The sequence below is a fragment of the Diachasma alloeum genome, unplaced genomic scaffold, assembly GCF_001412515.2.
Source record: "Diachasma alloeum isolate Michigan unplaced genomic scaffold, Dall2.0 Dall_scaffold_00318, whole genome shotgun sequence".
Taxonomy (NCBI): Eukaryota; Metazoa; Arthropoda; class Insecta; order Hymenoptera; family Braconidae; genus Diachasma; species Diachasma alloeum.
The window spans coordinates 251,018-274,989 of record NW_021680457.1 but is presented as its reverse complement, the minus strand read 5'-3'; the positions used below and the strand labels follow the sequence as shown (position 1 = coordinate 274,989).

The 23,972-nt window shown below is 45.4% G+C and overlaps 1 protein-coding gene across 1 annotated transcript in view; it reads right to left on the bottom strand.

The window, feature by feature from the left end:
• Positions 1 to 23,972, bottom strand: part of LOC107040112 (D-2-hydroxyglutarate dehydrogenase, mitochondrial) — a 360,887-nt gene that overhangs the window by 107,952 nt on the left and 228,963 nt on the right. The window contains exon 5 of the mRNA XM_015260059.2: positions 9,730 to 9,898. Within this exon, the coding sequence (XP_015115545.1) occupies positions 9,730 to 9,898 (169 nt within the window). The remainder of the gene's footprint in view (positions 1 to 9,729; positions 9,899 to 23,972) is intronic.

Here is a 23,972-nt window from a genome sequence, read left to right as displayed (position 1 = left end):
TTTTACGTGTTACGATACCAACATTAGTGACAGAGAAGAACCCTGTACCTTCGGCTACTATCGGCCCCATCAACAACTTATTACACTCGTTATTCGATCAAGTGGATATTTCCTTCAATCAGAAAGCCGTGACGCCTGCCAATAACGCATATGCTTACCGCGCTTATATAGAAACCCTTCTAAATTATGGCGCCGATGCGAAGAACTCGCACCTGAGTAGTGTGTTGTGGTCAGATGATACAGCTGGTAAGATGGATAACGTCGGTGAAGGTAACGAGGGTTTAAGGGTACGTAGGGCTTATTTGAGCGATGGGAAAACAATCGATCTCACGGGGCATTTACATTGTGATGTGTTCAATCAGGATAGAGCATTGTTAAATGGTGTAAATATTCATATCCGATTGGTTCGTTCAAGAGACAATTTTTGTTTAATGGATAGCACAAATAGTCCATTCACCATTAAAATAACAGAAGCTTCGTTGATCATCCGGAGAATGAAGGTGAGTCCTGGATTATTATTATCCCACCAAAGGGCCTTATCGAAAACAACAGCCAAATACCCTGTTACAAGAGTTGAAGTCAAAAGTGTCTCAATACCATCTGGTGTTCGTGGTCATTCCATAGATAACTTTATAACAGGACAGCTGCCAAAACGCATCATTTTTGGATTTGTCAAGAATCGTGCATTCGTGGGTGATAAAAAATTGAACCCCTTTAACTTTCAACATTTTACTCTGAATCATATATCCTTATATGTGGACGGGCGTCAGATACCATCGAAACCTCTACAGCCAGAGTTTACTGTGAATAATTTATATGTGGAGTCGTACCATTCCATCTTCTCAGGCACTGGTATACATTTTCTGAACGATGGTAATGGTGTTCACCGTGGAGATTACCCTCATGGGTATTGTCTCTTCGCATTCGATTTAACACCAGATTTGTCAGCTAATGATAATTCACACTGGAATTTGATACGGAGCGGTAACATGCGCATCGAGGTGCGGTTTGATGAAAGCTTAATTTCAACGATCAACGCTATAATTCNTTCAACGATCAACGCTGTAATTTATGCTGAGTTTGAAAGTGTCATAGAAATTGACTCAGCGAGACAAGTGACCCTGGACTATGCATAATCATCAAAATATTCGGTATCATGCTCAGCGCATGCGCAGTTATTTTTGCAGTATCAGCAGTTTTCTGAAACAATGGATTTGAATCGCTGTTCAACTGTACAGTTGTGTATGAATATTCAACGTAGAAGGTTGAAAGGAGAGCATAGCAATGGCCTGCAGTAATTCAGATTCGGCAGCAATTATTCATTACGAGGGTTTCATCGGAATCCACGGTACATTCGTTCCAAAAGAAGTGGCGGTGACCTCCACATCCTTCGTCATGATAGGACATTGGGTAATTTATCCTGAATACCAGTATTCTGGAATTCCACCTAATATTCAGAGGATGAACAATCAACTTACAATCACACGTCACGGTATAGATTGGTATGAAGGAGAAGCATCTTCTAAATATGTCTATGCAGTATTACGAGCCGTTACCAAAGGAATAAAATACGTGTATACCTATGGTTGTGAGCAAACGAAATTCACTGCTGCCCTTCTTACCCGAGATGTTATCAATTTGAAGGGCCACATCAGATCGCCACTATTCGCTTGTACACCAGTAGCTGTTCCATCATGCCTCATACATAGTACATTGAATCACAGAACCTTTATATGTGCTATGCCTGGAGTCCTTCAAATTAAAGCGTGGTTGACTTCGAACGAGGAAGGATAAAAAGTTTATCCAAAGAGAAACTTAGTGCTGATGAATACAGTACAGATTCTAGAAGCCCTACAGTATATACCGAATCATACAGTCGGTGTATATTCAGTGGACAAGATCCCATCGGCGTGGACGAAACCGACTGCAATAGTAGCGAACACACATGACCACACCCAACCAGGAGAACACTGGATCGCCATGTATGTTGATCGAGATGGTAGAGGATGGTACTTCGACAGTTTCGGACTACCTCCCATCGTGTCCCAGCACGCTGCAAGGCTCCGAAAGAACTGTAAACTCTTCAAGTGCAGCATCCGGCAGTTCCAGCATCATGAGTCGAGTATATGTGGACAATACTGTGTACTTTTTCTGCATTGTATGGCTATGTTTGCTACTCCTGAGAAGTTCTATTCATTATTCACCAATCGATTCATATCTAATGATCGTCTAGTGCGTGAATATCATGATGCATTTATGAAGAAAAAACGTAATAGTGTCCCCGAGGGGAAATTATTTAGTGGCCGTGGTTATAATTGTACGTCGTGGAATCAAAAATGTAAGTAATTTATAAGAAAAATATGTAATTCATGGGGACATTATTTTGGGGAAAATGTACATGTAATTAATAACTGAAATTCTGTGTTTTTTTATTTCCCATGTATGATAGCTGCTATAACGCACCCACAGCATTCACAGTCACTCCCACCCCACCACTCGCCCGCGTCGGAGTCGTGCTACTCTGACCGGTGCCGTGGTGGGGTCGGAGTGACTGTGGGTGGGGGGCACCATAGTAGTTCCCATACTACTAATGGAATTGGTACATATCCATTCGGAAGGTTACTACCAATGTAATTGATCGAAATTAAAGAGAAAAAAAAGAGTACTAACCAAGTAACGGTCAGATTGCTTCTGCCAAAAAGGCTCGAACGCCTGCTTGTTTTTTATTGCTGTACGACTTTTTTTGTTTCCCTGTCGTTTTACCTTGTATCGCGTGGTTTTGATTTTGAAAATTATACAGGGTGACAAATGGGAATAGATGAAAATTAACTATCATAGTTTTGTTGATTGATGTAGGAAAGGAAGGACCATCATGTTTGTAGACACAATAGACTTTGCAAATTTATTTGCAATTAGTTAGAGTTGCATTTCATTTTTTTTAGTAAAAATTCACACGGTGAAAAAATTGATCAAACACATTCGAGGGCATATGACTAATGGTAAATACTCTCGATGTATCCTCCATCCGAATTTGCGCTATTGTCAAAGCGTTTCTGAAAACTATGGAAGACTTCTTCAATTTTAGCTTGAGAAATATTAGACACACCCTGGTGGATAGCATTTATCAGAGCCTGTTTTGTTTCAGAATAGTCCGTGTAACAGGAGTCTTTGAGATAACCCAACAAGAAGTCACACGGGTTCAAATATGGTGAGTATGGTGGCCATTCAATCCCTGCTCGGGCGACGCGAGGATACCCTAAGCTGATGACGCGATCACCGTACACTTTGTGCAATACAGCAAACACATCATTAGTTCGATGAGGTGTTGCCCCGTCTTGCATAAAATAGAACTCGTTCACCAATCCTTTTTCTTAGCGAAGGGAAAAAATTTGGTTTCCAACATCTCTCGGTAACTCTCCCCTGTAATGGTCGCTTCCAAGATTTTCACATGTATATATTCGATCGACAGAGCTGCTCAAACTGTAACTTGTAGTAGGATGAAGCGGTTTTGCTACTGATGAATGTAGATTTTCACTCCCCAAAATCGATAATTTTGATTATTCACGTAGCCATTAAGTTAGAAATGAGCTTCATCCATGAAAATAATTCGATTGACTTCGATTTCAGCATTTTCAAATATTTGCGTCAAAACTTTGTTGAATTCAAGTCGTTTTCCTATAGCAGCTTGCATAAGCAATTGGTGGCAAGTGATTTTATAAGGATCAAGTTTAAGGAAATATTCAATTATCAAACGTAGGGTCTCTGGGTTCAATTCTAACTTCGCAGCCACCTTGCGTATTGAATGAATTGAATGATTTTTTAAATGCTTTTCCACCTTGTCCACTAGTTGGACTATCATGGGGACGATCCTGTAGGGTACTATAGTTGACAAAATTATCAATTACCCTACAAAAAAGAACACATTGACTCAAAAAATTTACAGCGGACTAACCTCAAAAAAAAACGTACAGGAGAACTAAAAAATTCTTACCGCTTGAGAGTGGTTTCACTTCCAATTCTGAGACTACCAAACTTACTACAAAAGCCTCTATACGCATTCATGTAATTTTTTCCTCGGGAATAATAGAGCACTCAATGAGATGCACTCTTTCTTCGACATTAAGCTCACTCATTTTGGAGAATATGAGCTAAACCCCGGAGTGACTCAACAGAATTTGCCAGGCTTCAAGTTTTAAACTACAACAGCCCGATCCCTGGTGATAAGGTGGAGAAGGGAATAATATAGGGGTAAAGTTTTCACCTATTTCCATTTGTCACCTTGTATGTCATATTACCTGTTGCGGCTATTGCTTTGGCGAAGGAGATCGGCTCCAACTCAGGAAAGCCAAGTAGCGCTGAGCGTTGTCAGTAAATGGATGGGTGACCGAGAAAAAATTCAGATTGAAAACATCTAGACTCATTCGAATGGAAGCCCGTTGGACTAGGAGGTAAGAGCAAATGAGTAAATGATATGGATGACCAGCGGGGAGGGGTATGGCGTTGAGTTTACTATAGAAGATTAGATTGGTTCTTATGCTGAGTATCAGTCCGGCAATGTCTACGTTTCACGGGAAGCGCACCATGTGATAGTGAGCAAGTCACAGAGTGATATCTTGTTCTTTTTTGGCATTAATACATTGACGGCGGGCTCCCGAATGATCTGAAATATTACAAAAGTTTATAGCTTCAGAACACTGACTAGCAGCAAAAATTTCAGGTGGTAACTGCCACCTCCATGGAAGCTATCAAAATTCCAATATTTCGAATACGTCGTTGAGCGGGTATACATATATTCTGGCGAAAATTTCAAGTTGATAGTCCAATTTTTGCACAAGCTACAGCGCTTACAAATATTTTTTTTTATGAAAAGACGGAAAAGCGGGAATATCCCGAAAACTTTGAATGAACGGGTACATGATTTAGTTAGAAGGTGCCTAGCGAATGTTTTGACAAAAGAAAAAGTGAAATCGGTTGCGTATTTTTGAAGATCTTCCATGTGAAGTATTTTCAGAAAAACTAGAATATTTCCGACTCTACTGATGCGGAAAAAATATTGACAATAATGCGAATCCGCAGATTGCCTCAGACCGGAGTACCGAATCGGATGAGTATTTGATGATTCAGAAATCATTATTATCAATTTCATTCGCGAAACTCCAATGTCTGTAGTGTGATTCGATGTCACTGGACATTCGTATTAGCCAGGCCATGGGTTTGAGAGCAAAATTGATGTGATCTGTGCATACTGTGCAGAAAGTGAACTGCATAAAACGCGAATTACAACATTCACCTTCAAGAATCAAAACAAGTACAAATATTTATGTCTCTGACATGAATTTGAGAATGATATCAGCTTTTTTCCATATTGGTCGTCGGCATTCCGCTATTGAATAATTTTTACTCATTAGGTATATTAGTCCGATGTCTGCCACGTGTTTCTGTAACAATCGACTTATTGTGAATGGTTCAGTTATGGAAGCATTGGCAGAAGCCTTGGAAAAAGCAAGCGAATCAGTCAGAAATTCCTATAAAAGAGAAAATGAGGATTTTGTTCCTATTATTGATCGTTTATGACTAACTCGAGGTTATCGATTGGTTAGATTAGGTTATCGATATTGACACTGGCTACATTGTGGATGTAGTGACTATGTCAAAATATTGCAATCGCTGTGTTTTGGTAAAAATTGAGTTGAGTGAAGAGTCTCATTCCCATCAAAAAAGGGAATGAGAATCTTCACATCGAAAAAGGAGTGTGATAATCATACAGGAAAAGGGTGATATTTTTTTTTCATTACAAGAAGATATTATCAAGTCTGGAGGGAGTACTTAGCGAGTTCTCAATATTTACAGATTTGGTAGACTCTTGAGTTGTCTTTGATCGTAAGACTCTTGGTATCACTCTAGGAGTAAGAGCTATGAATCTCTAAAGAATGCGACTATTTGGAAATTAACAGAATATTATCGAAACGCCGTTCGAAAAGAGAGTAGCAATGTGGATACCATGCAAAAAGTAATATTTTCACCGCTGTATCATGCCATTTCTATCGATAAAAAACCTTAAAACGATCGGTGTTCTACTGGAATTAGTTCGCGGTGTTTTTATGAAGAAGCCATTGCAGCAAATCAAAATCCAAGACCTCATAAGAAATACGTACCCTCGTGGTACCCTCGTGATACCACGCTTTCTTGACAGACTGCTATCGGATCACATACGTGTTTTCAATCCTGCTCTGCTTAAACGTTGTTCATTAGGACACACGTAGAATGATAATGAAGGCTTGCACCGCATGATTTGGCGCCTATGCCAGAAACAGGTGAGTGCATCTAGACAACTGTAAGGGATTTATTCTGGTGCTTCACCACCAGAGATCCCAAACTAGTTTGACATCTTCTCTATCGCTCAATTGTTGGGCGCCAGCTGGATTTTCACGGAAAATCCAACGGTAAATCGGCCTCAGAGGATAACTCATCTAACCTGAGGACTTCTCGTGGCGGGACTAACTATGCCGAGTCAGCATCAGCGTAATACGGGAGAATGGGCGAGGTCCACCATACTAGGAGTAATTCACTCGAACGATCTTCGGGTTTTCAGCCGAGAGATCTCGATAAAGCGTATTTTCCAGGAGACATTTCTCCCTGTATCTTTCGCCGAGGATGTTCCCATTCCTCAGACGTGTTTTTTTTCTCTCCAGAGTGGCTCAACTCTGGAGAAGTCAACCATTACCTGCGAATCCTTCTCATTCCTCGGAGCGCCGAACATTGAGAGGCACATGCGACACAGGTATCCGGAGACTTATTCTCAACCACCTATGCCTACCCCAACTCAACGTCAATGCTCGGTAGAAGCACTATCATCGCGGGCCAACACCCAGATTACTCGTCGTGGAGGCACGTATGATCGGGCCTCCAGGAGTCGGTCTAACTCCCGGCCCACGGATCCATGCCATCACCACTTCTTTCGTCCGAAGTGATGGATCCCTGAGAACACGGAATTAAAACATCCCACGTCCTCAAAGTAATCTGATCATTCTGTTTGGGACGCCGAAGCGTCCCATTCTCTCGCTGTTTCGGATCTTGTCCTCACAACGAACCCATATAATCCATGCGGATCATTGCCACTCACGCCGGTGCCGAGTTACCGGAAAATTCATCCGCTCGACTCCAGTATCTGTCACCGATTGTCTCAAAATCTACTAGGGCCTTCTCCCCCTAGTCTGATCATCTCAGCGGCGGTGGGTCATCCGTTACCCCACCACCACCAATCAGCTCGACGGCAATCGAGGGGGGCGCTAGTCCTGTCACCTAGCCTTGGTCCCTAGTCTCAGTCGATAACGCCTCTATAATCGTCCAGTTGGGACGCCTGTAGGTTGGCCCATTTTACCCCAAACACAGCTGGGCGAGTTTCTAGATATGGCGACAGCGTATCGACAGCCTCTCTATAATTTTCAGGAGCATGGTTTCACCCAAACCACGCCTCTTAGCATTATTTGATTGGTCTATGCACCTTACGCGCGGTTAAGTTCAACTTTAAACACCCGTGTTCGATGTCACTCTCATCTTGCACTCAGTTCCTTCAGCTGGCGTTAGATGTCGCTCCCTACCCTTTCCCTCACTCTAACCATTCTTGATTCATGGGTTTTCGTGTTGGTAAAACAGTTTTTCAGTAACGACAAAATCTCGTTACACAACGTATTGAGTACGATCTCAGATACAGCAGTANCCATTCCTCAGACGTGTTTTTTTTCTCTCCAGAGTGGCTCAACTCTGGAGAAGTCAACCATTACCTGCGAATCCTTCTCATTCCTCGGAGCGCCGAACATTGAGAGGCACATGCGACACAGGTATCCGGAGACTTATTCTCAACCACCTATGCCTACCCCAACTCAACGTCAATGCTCGGTAGAAGCACTATCATCGCGGGCCAACACCCAGATTACTCGTCGTGGAGGCACGTATGATCGGGCCTCCAGGAGTCGGTCTAACTCCCGGCCCACGGATCCATGCCATCACCACTTCTTTCGTCCGAAGTGATGGATCCCTGAGAACACGGAATTAAAACATCCCACGTCCTCAAAGTAATCTGATCATTCTGTTTGGGACGCCGAAGCGTCCCATTCTCTCGCTGTTTCGGATCTTGTCCTCACAACGAACCCATATAATCCATGCGGATCATTGCCACTCACGCCGGTGCCGAGTTACCGGAAAATTCATCCGCTCGACTCCAGTATCTGTCACCGATTGTCTCAAAATCTACTAGGGCCTTCTCCCCCTAGTCTGATCATCTCAGCGGCGGTGGGTCATCCGTTACCCCACCACCACCAATCAGCTCGACGGCAATCGAGGGGGGCGCTAGTCCTGTCACCTAGCCTTGGTCCCTAGTCTCAGTCGATAACGCCTCTATAATCGTCCAGTTGGGACGCCTGTAGGTTGGCCCATTTTACCCCAAACACAGCTGGGCGAGTTTCTAGATATGGCGACAGCGTATCGACAGCCTCTCTATAATTTTCAGGAGCATGGTTTCACCCAAACCACGCCTCTTAGCATTATTTGATTGGTCTATGCACCTTACGCGCGGTTAAGTTCAACTTTAAACACCCGTGTTCGATGTCACTCTCATCTTGCACTCAGTTCCTTCAGCTGGCGTTAGATGTCGCTCCCTACCCTTTCCCTCACTCTAACCATTCTTGATTCATGGGTTTTCGTGTTGGTAAAACAGTTTTTCAGTAACGACAAAATCTCGTTACACAACGTATTGAGTACGATCTCAGATACAGCAGTATCTGAGGCCATTTGTATGTTGAATATAAGGATTTTAGAGAGTTCAACGCAGTTCCTCGCTTCTGTGGGTTGAAATTTGAATCGTATATTGCAAAAGATAGGACAAAAATGAGTTCGCCGACAATGTTCATGTTACAAGGCATGTCGAACAGTAGAATTTAAATGACACGATACAATAAAAAGCACAGCAAAACAATAAAAGTTAGACAGCAAACAAAAAACAGGAAAAGACCTATTGAGCGGAGAAGTTTTGTTTTTTTTACGATATTATAACTAGATTCTGAAACATGAATATATTTCAAACATTTTTTTGTTTTTTTCTGGTGAACATGGCTATTTTTGCATTTCATCGATCCGAAAAATTGTATCTACTCCTATAATTTCCGATAGTATTGAACATTTCTTCAAGTACCCGATGCGATCTGCCGCGCAATCAAGCGCATGGGATTTGGAATTACTAATTTACTCATGGAAGGAAAAAAACTGTCGTAAAATTGGAATAATACGATGGCTTATGTATTTACTTTTTTTATACCGAAAATAAGATATTTAAAAAAATCGGCACAATTTTTCAGCAAATATTTCTGGGACTTGAAAAAGGTGATGGGGCCCCCCTTAATACCCCTGATATACCGCGATTGTAACGTCGCTTCGCTCAGATACATTGTGGTTTACCGGACCATGACACAAAACAGTTTATATGACTCCGTCCACAAAGTACTACCTGACGAACGTCTGCTTTCGACTCGGATTATACCTCATATTCGTCAGAAAATATGATGTAGACATAACGATCAAATCTCTTACTTTTGCAACATAACTATTGGAAAAATTCCAATATAAGTTGTCGTAAACTTTAAGTCTTCAATCTACATACGCTATCTGGTTGAATGGCCCACAGCTATATTTCAGTAGGAAATGAATTTCGATAACAGAAAAAAACTAACTTACCCAAATGTCCAAATCCACTGATTCGAACAATTCGTGACATGTCCAATCGCTGTTTCAATGCACCAATGAGCTTATAGAAGTAAGGAAGGGGTAGAGATACATCATATTTGAAGCAGTATCCATCCAGGAGACACCCCTCGCCCACGCGTTCCCGCACCGCCCAAATCTGCTATAGAAGTATGAAATATGTTAATAGCAGTTTTCCACTGACTAAAGAGTCGAACAGAAAATTCGAGTGCATTCGATAAGAAAGTTTATGTAAAATTCTATTGAATTTCAACCGACCCATATCACAAAATGCGACAGCCTGTTCGTACTTCTTTCCAATTGACGCGTCCGATATATTCTAACTTCTTATTGAAAATAATTCTGTTCAGATTTTCGTCGAGGAATTTTTCACCATAAATTTCATTTTGATTCATCTATAAACTACTAGATGACATATGGTAGTTCACAACTTACAAATGACAATTTATTAAGTTGGCAGGATATTCCCATAAAGATAGGGTTGTACAATTTGTTTTCCCTTTCATTGTGTTTTAACTCGTCGTATAGATATGAACGCTCTTATGTAGAAAGTGTTTTTCCACTTTCCAGTCACCCAAGAAGGTGTAGAGCTGAAAGACGATCGTGAACACTTCGGGGCGACACTCTAGCCAGTGCTTTCTCCACAGGAGCAATTGAATTGTAATCATCCAAGAGAAATAGAGTAAATGAAAGAACATTTAGAGAATCCCTCCAGCAAATAACTCTCCTTTCTATGAGCTTAAGTCATCATTAATGTTAAATTCAACGAGTAGCAAACTATGCCTTTTTCGTTAACAAATAAATGAATAGGCTTTTCGTTTACGAGTATATGGAGGGGTCCTTTTATATACAAGGTGAACGTAGCAGCAGTGATGAAATAGTAGATTGCTAACCTAGAGGAGTAAAATAAAGGAGTCATGCGTGTCCTTTGTTACCTTCTGTGGTTAGAACCGCATTTTTCTTCTCGACGAAGGCGCAAAGTCAGATTTCGTTTTCGTAAAACGAGAGGGAAATTTACATTTTGCGTCCACCGGCATGAAATACAATTGTGCGCAATATTTCAGATCATGATTTTGATTCCCTGCATATTCATGGTTTCAAAACGATTGTTTCCCATTTTTTCAGAAAAATCTGAAATTACAGTTTCAATTAACTAGTCTTATATTTTATATACTCTATATTAAATAAAACTGCGCGGGACGCGTTAACTAGGCGGCAGGACGCTGATACGGATACTTGAATCAATTCTTGATTTTCGAATTCTTGACTCAAGTGCTTGGTCTGGTCGACCGATGGACTTCACTCTGTTAATAACTTCACTAATAATAAACAAAATCTAAATTGTAATGATCTGAGTAAATTGAAAAAATGTAATGTCTGTACACAATAAAAAATTCCATTGAAAGGCGAGCCTCTACTTGAACTGAGCAGGATTCAATTATGTCAAGACTTTTCTCATTCGAAGTAGATTCTTTCTACCTGTATTGAGTTTATCCCAATAATGTCAAGTCAAGTTTGCCGCACGATTTAGTTCGACGCTGTATTTGATTTAAGTTGACTCTCTACTTAATACCAACTTTCATGAAACCATCTTCTTTCATAATCGTAATAAGTTCGAAAATCGAATTGGATCATATTCTTCCTACTTGAATCAAGTAAAAAAATTCTTGATTCAAGTCGGACTCTACTTTACTGAAGAATGGCCTGTTTTGTTTTTAGGATTAATATTCTCGTTAATTTGACTAGGAAATGTATGGAATCGGATAATCATTTAATTACGGTGTGAAACATGGAAACTCATTTCCTGTTTCAAAATTTCAATAACTCAATGAGCAATGGTCGGAATTAAACAATTCGCGTGTCAAGTATAACCTTATTCCGCGAGTTTTCCAATCGATATAAGATTCCTAGCGATTATTGACGGTGCAACGAAGGCATTCGTGATTTCCTCGATTAAGCTTGTGGGGAAAGAACATATAGAGGGTGTCCCATCGGAAACGAAGCAGCCAAATATCGAAAAACAAGTTGTGTGGGTTCCGAGGGTGACATTCGATGCATGCATTATTTTGAGTCTTCAGGATTATGCTTGCTAGCTGCCAGCACAAAGAATTTTTTTTAAATCGCAACCGTATTTTTCAGCCCAATGAAACTTGTTCTTCTTGATAAGTTGTTTTGAGATACCTCATCATTCACGTGATTCCTTTTAAATTTACTCGAAAAATGCCACAAAAACGTGTGTTGCGGAATTGTTGACGGGCAAGTGATAGGCACATACGTTTTCGATGGAACTGTCACCGGATTGAATTACTTGGAATTCGTAGGTAATCAGCTGTCAGTACTATTGGAGAACATGAACTTGCAGACAAGACAGAGAAGATAGTTCCAGCAGGATGGGGCCCCCCCTCATTTCGCTTGAGCTGTAAGCGATTATCTGAACGGTTGCTTCCAGAATCGTTGGATTGGTCGGGCTGGTTACATTTTGTGGCCTCCACGATCCCCGGATCATACGCCCGTCGACTTCTACTTGTGGAGCGTCATCAAAGAAGCTGTTCACACGTATGAACCGACCACTACAGTGGGTTACAGAGACGTATCAGGGAGGCTATTACAACATTACTCCACAAGTTCTTCGAAGGGCTCATGAAAATTTCCGCCGTCGAATTAAGTTATGCCTGCAAGTTAACAGTGGAAACATTGAACATCTGTAAACGCCCATGTACTACCACATATGTTCGCGCTACTTTTTTTTCAGCACGACCAACCGCGAAGCAGACTTTACCTCCACGTGGTGCACCCTGGGTCACGCTAAAAAAAAGTCTGAATCCTCAAGTTCACAACAGAAGTCGTTATTGTGGCATTTCTGGAGTAATATTAGAGGAAATTATATGAATAATGAGGTATCAAGAAACAGTTTATCAAGAGCAACCAGTTTCATTGGGGTAGAAAATGCGATTGCCATTCAAAAAAATGTATTTTGTGCTTGCAGTTTGCAAGCGTGATCCCGAAAGTTCAAAATAATGGATGCATCGAATGTCCCCCTTTAAATGCCACGACTTGTGTTTCGAACTTTTTTTTGCTATTTTCCCGCCTCAGGAGGTATTGCGCTGCTTTGTTTCAGACGGGACACCTTGTATAATTAAATTCGGGAAATACTCGCATGCATCGACTCTCCAACATTTAGGTTAGGAATAACGTTGTTTGTATTAGAGTGAGGGTAGGGTGTGAACGCGGAATCCTGGCTTGTTTCACGACCACCGAGCGATCATCAGATTCAGTAGCAGAATCACCCAGCGTGAGGAAAAAGTACAACATTCTAAAGGTACAATAATCGCCGACACAACATCAAATATCTTAATCTCCACGTACCAATACTCCACATCTTTCATACATCTATCATCTATCATCTATGCTGCTGATGCAGCATGATTTCGATTTCCCAAAGAAAGATGTCATAAACTACATGACCCTCGCGTTATATACCTGACAAGTATAGCCTGCGTGACCGCACAGCACATGACCGGCGAAATATGCAAATAAGGCTGGGCTTCGACAATAATTCAAATCCATGGCCACTGTCAAGGCTTCAGAGAAATGGAGCGAGATAGCATGAGAGAGAGGGGCATTGTCACTTCCGCCTCTATCACTTGTAACGAGATTTTCTCGTTACGGATTGAAATCTCCTGAAATAAGTATCTGAACTCTTAAAAAATTTCTGAAAAGAGACAGAAGAAGACATCTAGAGGCGGCTGAAAGAGCCGTGACTAGATGAGAAGAGCCACAGACTGATGACAGGCCGAAGGCATAGCGGTTTTTTGGGTGGAACCGCGATCCCTGGAAGTCTAGAGGACGTTATTAGATTTCTGCTATTTTAGAACTCGCCTAGCTGTGTTTAGGGGAAAGTGGCCTGACGTACAGGTGTTCCAAACGTGCGACTCTAAAGGCTATGTCGGGGTAGACTAGAAACCAACATAGCCAGGCGAAAGGACTGGCACTTCCGTGATGCCGTCGGGATGATTGGTGGGTATAGGGCAACGGAATGACCTATCGTCGCCGAGATATCCAGACTAGGAGGCAAGGGCCTAGTGAGATTCCGAGAGAGTCGAACGCGAGCGCTTGAATCGAGGAGGTTGGAAAAATCTCTCGGTGTGCCGGAATGGTGGATGGCTGGGTAAGACATGTAAAGGTGTTTTTACTCCACGTAGCCTGGTACATAACTGTGGCGGCGAATATAGGCGGATGCCCCTGCATCCCCCGCGCGGAAAACAGAGTTATTTCGGAACGCGAAGTGATGACTTTGTTGTGTCCGGCCTTATCTAGTCTCGGCGGAACGATTCGAGGCGTATGGGCCGGTGGGCCTGGAGTAGAGAAATCCTCCTGTCGGCCCGATCATACGCCGACAGTTTAGTACTCCCCGGAGGCAGTGCCGCGCGATGACCGAAGCAGTAATTGGTGGTTGAGAGTATGAGTGGTCGTAGCGTGGGTAACGTAGTTCCACCCTGGTCAGATCAGCCTCTCAACGTCCCAGGCTGTGAGGAGTCCCGACTGATTCCCAGATAACTCTGAAACTCTCCCGAGTAGAAATACTCGGGAAGAGAAATTATGCCAGAAGGGTCGGAAGCGATAGAGACGGCAAAAAAAAGTAGTTTGGATTTTTCCTGGGTGAACAACCCGGGAAAATATTCTCACATACTCCAGTTCTATCTCTAACGTCTGCACGTGTGTGTTTGTGTGTGGTTGTATATGTGGTTGTGTGTGTTTTTTTTCCTTGGTCTGTTGGGAGAATGCATTTACGCACAACTACCTGAGGGAGGGGATCGATGGTTCCCTCTGTCAGGTGAGTCTCGGAGAGACTGTCAATACCGACTAACCTCCAATTAGACCAGTTTCCTCTTACTACATACTCCCCACGAAACCGTCGGCAGGCATTACTTCGCGGAGGGGACATTCTAGCGATTGCTCTTCCTCTGGCTAAACGCTGTGCCGTACGTCCTCACTCAGATGTTAGGGGGGAGTAGGAGGTTCTGGTAACTTCCTCTCCTATGCAGAATTTTTCCGATGGCGCTCTTCTTCACAGAGCTCCTTCATGACTTTCGTCGCGAAGTTGCTCGTTGAGTCCCAGGCTGCCTTCGATGACAGCATTGCTTCCATCAAGTGCTCAGGCAGGATCGTCCTACCGAGTGCAGACTCCAACTCCGAGCGACTCGTTCTGAAAAGTGACCATCCAAAAAACACATGCTCTGCGTCTTCTTCAGTACCTGTACACGTCAGACAATTCGGGGAATCCTCACGCTTGAATTTATGGAGCTACGCCTCAAAACACCCATGTCCTGAAAGCATCCGAGTCAAGTAATAATTAACTTCAGCATGTTCACGACTGGCACACATCTACCTGCGGAATCAGGTGATACGTCCATCTCCCTTTCGGCGAGGTGTGACATTGTGACTGCCATCTCTCCATTCTCTTATGTCTCGCTTCTGTCCTGAGCTCAGTTGGCCTCAGTGAGGTCGATCTTTTTGCCGGTGCAGCGATCTTCGTTCCTCGACTAATACTTCGATCGGCATCATTCCGGCTACGAGGAACACGGCATCGTCGGACACAGTGCGATATGCACTGACAACTCTGAGGGCACTCAGTCGGTAAACAGATGTCACTTTGCCTCGCGTCTCTTGTAATTGGAGTGCATGCGCCCAAATGGCGATCCCGTAGGTGAGTATCGACGTAATCACCGACGAAAATAATGCTCGTCTCTTCTTCTTAGGATCTGTTATATTGGGCATAAGGCGTGATAATGCAGATCTAACCCCCGATGTCTTGGCAGTCACATGTTCCACTTACTGCTTTAAGTTAAGTCGTGCATCGATCATTACTCCCAGGTACCGAATGAACGATTGGGAGATTAGTTCGTAGTTGCCGACTTGCAACGTAATCGTCTCAACAACTTTCCTGCTTGTAATCAACACAGACTCGGTTTTATGCTCCGCCAGACTCAGGCCAACTGTATCCATCCAGGGGCGGACCGCCGCAAAGGTCATGTCGAAGACAAGTTTGATTTCGTCGAAGTATTTCCCTACGATGACTACGGCCACATCATTCGCGAACGCCACGAGTTACACATCGCGCGGCAGTACCAGCCTCAGCAGCCCATCGTACATGATATTCCACAATAGAGGGCCCAGCACTGAGCCCTGGGGTACCCCTCCGGTGACTCTGTACTCCTCGGGCCCATTCCCCGCCTCGTACTTGAGAACCTCTTCGGTGAAGTAGTCGCCCACCATATTTCGCAGGTACTCCGGTACGCCGAACCTCTCGAGAGCCTCAATAATACAGTCCCACATGGCTGAATTGAAGGCGTGCTTGATGTCCAGTGTCGCTACTAAGCAGTACTTCTGCGTGCCTCTATACCATCTTTTCTCTGAAATCGCTTCCCTAGAGGTGTCAACGACCAGGTTAATGGCATCAAGGGCGGATCGGCCTCTCCGAAAGCCATATTAGTTATTGACCAATAACGGTTCGACTGCTGCTTCTATTCTCCTGTGGACGATACGCTCGAGAATTTGGCCATTGAGCATGCAAAGGGGCCGATAGGATGAGGGATCGTCCGGTGGCTTTTTTCCTTACGGGAGCCAAACCAGCCTCTGCTGCTTCCAATTTGCAGGGTCACCCTCGTATGGAACCCCCCTTGTATGGTCTGCCCCATGGGTCACCCTCTACTTCAGCAATCAACTCATTCCAGGAATGCGCCTTGCTGTACTTAATGGCCTTGTTGAGATTACGCCATGACTTCTTGTATTTCACCTCCAGCTCTTCGAAGTTTGGCTTCTTTCTGCCACGCTGGGACGCTCTTCTTGCTGCATTGCACTCCCTACGCAGATTTGCGATAATATCCTTCCACCAATATACCGGTGGCCGCCGATTGGTGGTACGCTTCCTGGGCATGCTGGCATCGCAGGCTTCTGTGATTCTTCCTGCCACTGATTGAGCGATCATCCAGTTTCACTAAATGGGAGTTGGGATCGAAGGTGCTCACTTTCCAGCCTACTGCGTTGGTCTTCTCCGGTGCTGGTCCGTGACTCCGGCCAGTGGATACATCCCACAGTATCGCACGGTGGTCGCTTGCAGTGTATATCTCTGTTACCTCCCATGAACAGTTTTCCTTTGTAAGGTTGCTGCTTACGAAGGTAAGGTCCACGATCGAGCTCGCCTCTCCCCTCATAAAAGTCGGTTCATTCCCGTTGTTGAATAAGATCACGTCCAACGACGGCCTTCTGCACGGCTTGTCCTTTGAGGTTGATTTCTTCACTTCCCCAATCGACTGCCCAGACACTGAAGTTCCCGACTATTGTCATCGGAAAGTGCTGCTTCGCATCCTCGGTTAGTCGATCTAAGAAATCGGTGAACTCATCGATTGAGAGGCTACGTGGGGCATAGCAGCTGTAGAAACAGCTTCCGCCAACCTTAGCCTTCACGAAGCCGCTACAAAGTACTACAAAGGGCACTCCGGAATGGAAGCCCCCTGCAAGACCAGATGACGGCCCTTTCGGTTACGTCAGTAGCCCAGGGTTGAGTGTCAAGATGTCGGTATGGCTCCGAGATCTCTCGGAGAATGAAATCGGATTTAACTCCCGCACCGTCTGCATAAGCAGATCGTGTGCAGCTTCACAATGGTCAAGGTTGAGCTGTAATACCTTCATCGTCGTCTATTGGTTCGCTTCTGTAGCGCCTCCTGATACGAGCGATACTGAGTGCAGTTCTCGGTGTTACACTTCTCAGTGCATGGAGCACATTTGGGCGCCTTGTCGCAATCAGCAACGGTGTGGCTAGACTCAACGCACCTGACACACAGCTTGGACCGATTGACTTCACTCTTGCATTTTGTTACGAAATGACCATAGTGCCAGCACTTGAAGCACTTTAATGGCCTCTCCACTCTTCTCACTCGGCAGTTGACCCAGCCTATTTTCATCTTCTGGTGCTCTCCCAGGATCTTCTTCGCTGTTGTAGGTCTGAGTCTCACTAAGGCAGTCTGGGTACCTCCATAAGCTTTACGAAGGGACTTGACCGCATCCGCTTGGATCTCATGCTCCTCCCCAGCTGCTGCTCGTAGGGCTTCAATGATATCCTCCTTCAATGTGGTTTCGTCAAGATTTTTGATCTCGAGATCTTCTTGTGGCCCCTTACTGAGCACATCAGCCTCATCTCCAAAGAGATTGACGATGGCTGTACGCAGCTTAGGTGCTCTGTCAGTCGTCTTTCTGTTAAGGATGATCAGCATATTCCCGGTTGCTGTTGAGCGGATCTTATCGACACAACCGCTAGCGTCCTCGGAGGGCACATCCTTCCTCACCCGGCGTAGGATATCCGAGAACTTCTCCTTGTCCTTGGGGCGTATAATCAGCGCATCAGGTCTCATCGCTGATTTCCGAGTAGCCTTCTCCTGCTTTTTTCCCCCTTCGTCTTTTTGGGAGGCGGCTGTAGAGGGAGCTATCCGGTCTGCCTCTTTTTCTTCTTCTTATTTTTTGTGTGTATGTGTGTGTATTTTTTTTTTCTTCCGGGATTTTGAGGTGAAATGTACCTGACCGCACGATAGTGGACAGTAACATGACGGTTACTATCACACGCTGTGTGGGGCCCTAACCCACTAAAACCACTTAACCCCGGGAATTCGCCGACCCTACTTCCCCTCGCGGCATCACCGTTAAGTATTACTTTGCGAGGAAGGTCTCAGCTATTCGCTCTTCCTCATTTTCTGCATAATGTATGTCCCCCTACCCTACTACGATGTTATGCATGGGTAGGAGGTTCCAATAGGTTCTCCGTCAATCCTGCAGCTCTGCGCTCGCGTTCCTCTCTTCTGAGCTCCTTCATGACTTCTGCCGCCAAGTTGCTCGTTGCGTCTCAAGCTGCCTGCGATGACAGCATAACTTCCACCAGGTTCTCAGGCAAGACTTTCCTTTCCAGGGCTGATTTCTAAGTACGCTGGCTCTCACTGAAACGGGGGCATCTGAAAAACACATACTGCGAATCTTCGCTATCTCCTGTGCAGACCGGACACTCTGGGGAATCCTCATGTTTGAATTTATGAAGATAGGCCCGGAAGCACCCATGTCCCAACAGCATCGGTGTGAGATAATAATTGACTTCTCCATGGCCGCGATTCAGCCATACATCCACCTTCGGGATCAGACGATGAGTCCATCTTCCTTTGATGGAGTTGTCCCACTTCAGCTGCTATCGTTTCAAGCTATTTCGCCTCTCATCTATCGCCAGTTCTTCGGGACTCAGCACTGCAGATCTCTTCCGCTGGTACAGAGATCTTTGCTCCGCAGCTAGTAACTCTATCGGTAATATTCCTGCGATGACAGACACTGCATCCTCCGATATCATCCGGTATGCACTCACAACTGTGAGGGCACTCAGCTGATAGACTGGCGCGATTCGACGCCGTGCTTCTTGCAGCTGGAGTACGTCGGCCCAAATGGGAATACCATAAGTGAGCACTGACGTAACCACTGGAGACAGCAGCGCTTGTCTTCTTTGATTTGGACGTCCGATGTTGGGCATGAGGCGTGATAACTTGGATCTGACTCCGGACGCCTTGATACCCACGTGTTCCGCCTGCTGCTTGAAATTGAGTCGGGCATCGATCATCACCCCCAGATATCGGATGAATGGCTGGGAAGTAATTTCACAGGACCCGACCTGCAGTGATATTGTCTCGATTTCCTTTCTGCTTGTGATCAGTACAGGCTCTGTCTTGTGTTCCGCCAGTTTTAGGCCCAGTGTGTCCATCCAACAGCGGATCGTTTCGAAGGTCATGTCGAAGGTGTAGTTGATCTTTTCCAAGTATTTGGCCACAATGACTACAGCCACGTCATCTACAAATGCCACGAGTTTAGTTTCCCGCGGTAATCCCACTTTCAGCAGCCCGTCATACATGATGTTCCACAATAGGGGACCCGATACTGACTCTTTAGGTACCCTTCCGGTTAGTCTGTACTCCTCAGGACCACTCTCCGTGTCGTACTTGAGGACTCTTCCACTGTCGAACATTCTCCGCAAGTATCCCGATACATTGAAATTCTCAAGAGCCTCCATGATACGGTCCCACCTGGCCGAGTTGAAAGCATTCTTAATGTCTAATGTCGCTACTAGACAATACTTCTTTGTGCCATTTGGCCATCTCTTTCCTGAGATCGTGTTCTTGGCGGTGTCGACGACCAGGCTGATCGCATCCAGAGAGGACCGGGCTTTCCGGAACCCATATTGGTTGTCCGCCAACAAGGGTTCGACTGCTGTTTCTATGCGTTGATGGACAATACACTTGAGGATCTTACCAGAGGTATTGAGCATGCAGAGCGGACGGTATGATGACGGGTCGTCCGGTGATTTTTTCCCCTTCGGGAGTTAGAAGAGAAGCTATTTCGTCTCTCTTCTGTGTTAAGTTCTGCAACATTCAGCGGTTCTGATATCCGCCGCTGGTACAGGGATTTTCATTCCTCAGCCAGTACTTTTATAGGCAACATTCCCGCGATCAGACGATGAGTCCATCTCCTTTGGAAGATGAATCCCACTTCATTTGCCGTCGCTGTATGCTGTTCCGTCTCTCTTGTGTTTTGAGTTCTGCGATGCTCGTTATTTCCGTTCTTCTCCGCTGATATAGAAACTTTCGTTCTTCCGCCAGTTCTTCTATAGAGAGCATTCCAGCAATTACACACATTGCGTGCTCAGACACGGTGCGATATGCGCTCGCAACTCGCAAAGCATATAGTCGATAGGCTGGAGCTACTTTCCGCCACGATTCCTGCAACTGCAATGCATCTCCTCAAATAGCGACGCTATACGTGATCACGGACGTAATTACTGATGAAAGTAAAGCTCATCTTCTCTGCTTCAATCCTCCCACATTTGGCATGAGCCGGGATAGAGCAGTTCTAACTCCCGACGCCTTGGTACTCGCATGCTCCGCTTGCTGTTTGAAGTTTAGGCGGGCATCGATCATCACTCCCAAGTACCGAATGAACGGCTGAGAAGTGAGCTCGTACTCGCCGACTTGAAGCTTTATCGTTTCCACCTTCTTTCTGTTGGTCATCAGCACGACTTCCGTCTTGTGCTCCGCTAGTTTTATGTCAACTGTGTTCATCCACCGACATATCTTCTGAAAGATCATGTCGAAGATAAGATTGACCTCCTCCAGGTATTTTGCCACGATGACTACGGCTACATCGTCTGCGAACGTTACGAGTCTCGCCTCTCATGGCAGTTCGAGCTTCAGTAGTCCATCATACATGATGTTACATAGGAGAGGGCTCTGAGGCACTCCTCCCGTAACTCTGTCCCGTTTGGCGCCCGTCTCGGTATCATACATGAGGATTCTCTAGGTGAAGTAACTTTCGATCATCCTCTGCAGGTATCCTGGTACGTGCATCCTGTCAAAGGCCTCCATGATACTGTCCCACTTGGCTGAGTTGAAGGCATTCTTAATGTCCACCGCTGCCACTAGACAGTACTTCTTCGTCCCTCCTTTTCATCGAGTCCCCGAGATCGCCTCCTTGGCGGTGCTGACGACGAGGTCAATAGCATCGAGTGCGGAGCGACCTCTCTTGAAGCCGTATCGGTTGCCGGCTAGCAGCGGCTCTACTACTGCTTCTATTTTCTGGTGAATGATACGTTCGAGAATTTTCCCGGCTGTATCTAGCATGCAGAGGGGGCAATAAGATGAAGTTTCGTCCAGTGGGTTCTTCCCTTTCGGGAGGAGCATAAGCCTCTGTTACTTTCGCTCGACTGGAAATGTGCCCTCCTTTAGACGCACATTATAGACGTTCAGGAATAGTCCTGGTGCTACATTGATCGCTACTTTTAATGCGATGTTGGGGATTCCATCAAGGCCAGGAGCCTTGGTGTTCCCCACTCTGCTGCATGCTTCTTCAAGTTCCGTCATTCTTCCGTCACAGGTGGGATCGATGCAGCGTCGCATAGTTCTGTGAAATGACGGAGCTCCGGTTGTTGGGGAACAATACCGCCACAATCGTCGCCAACAGCTTAGGGCATGTCGGGGATGGCAGAGACTGGCTCCTCAGCTGTGTCGTGACCACCTTATCCGGCCTTCCCCACGTGTCAGCTTCAACTTCATCAAGGAGTCTGTTCCAGCATTTCTTCTTGCTACACTTGATCACTTTGTTGAGCTCTCGACGTGCAGTCTTCTACTTCTTAACCAGTTCCTTATATGTTGGCTTTTTTCGGCGTTGCTGTGTATTTTTTCTCGCTTTCACGCACTCTCTGCGGAGAGCGGCGATTGCATTATTCCACCAGTACATCGGAGGGCGACGATTTCCACTACGTTTTCGAGGCATGGAAACATCACAGGCCTCGGTTACTTCCCTCATGAGATGTTCGGCTTTTTCAGTGCCGCTAGGAATGAGCTGGGATCGAAGGTGCTTCCCTTCCAGCCAAATTTGTTGGTCTTCTTAGGTGTTGATCTGATCCTTCGACGATCAAATACCTCCCAAAAAATTGCTCGATGATCACTGGAGGTGTAGGTGTCTATCACTTCCCAGGAGCAATTTCCTCTTGCGAGGTTGCTGTTCACAAACGTGAGATCTGCGATTGAGCTCTTCTCTCTTCTTACAAACGTGGGTTCAACACCATTGTTTAGTAGGCCGAAGTCCAGTGTAGACATGGCCTCCAATAGTGCTTGCCCTCTTGTTTTGGTCTCTTTGCTGCCCCAGTCGACTGCCCTAGCGTTCAAATCCGCAGAGATTGCCACGGGAAAGTGCTGCTTCGCGTCCTCGGTCAGTCTGTGCAGGAAGTCCGTGAACTCGTCAAACGTCAGGCTCGATGGAGCGTAACAGCTGTAAAAGTGGATTCCTTCCAGCTTAGTTACCACGAAGCCAGCCTCGTGAGTATTCGCAACACTCCGGAATGGGAACGTGCCACAAGAGCAGATAGCGGCTTTATGACTTTTCTCCATCTCCCAGAGTTGGGTGTCCAGATGTCTGTATGGTTCCGAGATAATCACCAGATCTATCTTCAGCTCCCGCACCGTCTGCATAAGCAGATCGTGTGCGGCCTCACAATGGTTGAGGTTGAGCCTTAGTATCTGCATTACTGTTTGTTGTTGATCTTCTGGAGTGCTTCCCTAAAGACAGGGCATCTGCTGCTACCAGCAATATGAGCACAATTCTTCGTTCGATCTTTCTCGACACACAAGACACAACGAGCGTCCTTCTCACAGGCAGCAGCTTTGTGGCCAGCTTCTACACACTTTGTACAGAGCTTTGCTCGGTTCACTTCACTCTTGCACTTGATCGCGAGGTGTCCATAGTGCCAGCACTTGAAGCACTTGACCAGTCTCTCCACCCTTTGGATCCGGCAGTTAAGCCATCCTACGCGAATCTTACCTCGTTCGTCCAAGATTTTCTTCGCGACCGCTGCCACCACCGTCCCCGATGCCGTCTGGGTATCTCCAAAGGCCTTCCCCAAGGACCTGATGGCGTCCAGAGGAATTTGGCAATCCACCCCAACTGGGAACTGCAGGGCATTGAGCACCTCCTCCTTCGTCGTCAGCCCATCAAGATCCTTGATCTCGAGGTCTTCTTGTGGTCCTTTACTAAGGACATCAGCATCATCTCCTAGGAGTTCGGCTATTGCTTTGCGCAAGCCCTCAGCTTTATCCTCTTTGTCCCTTGCCAGAATGATCAGCATATATCCAGTGGTCGTTCTGCGGATCTTGTCAACGCAATCACGAGCCAGCTCGAAAGGTATCTGCTGGTTCACTACTTTGAGTATCTCCGAGTACTGCTCCTTGTCCTTCGGGCGAACAATCAGTGTGTTTCGCCTCGCCGCTGATTTCCCCTGTTTCTTCTGCTTCTCCTTCTTCTTGGGCGGCTTCTCTGGCAGCTTCGGTTGCTACCGCTCCCGTCTACTCTAGACCTGCTCCCAGTCCGAGGACTTTGCAGGTGGATACTCCCTCTTGCTCCGGGCGTGAGCGGCCTCCCGCTCTTCCCTTTTCTTCATCTTGAGGTCCCTGGTGTCCGTCGATGGTGATTCTCGCGACTTGCGTTTCGTCCTGGCAGCCTTGGCCGTATCAGAAAGAGCCGAACTCTCATCTTCAAGCTCAGAATCTATCGTTATCGCGGTGCCTTCAGAAAGCATTCGTATACTCCCTAAGAGTAAGGATACCGACGTCACTGGCAATGGCCTAGTCTGTCCTGTTTGC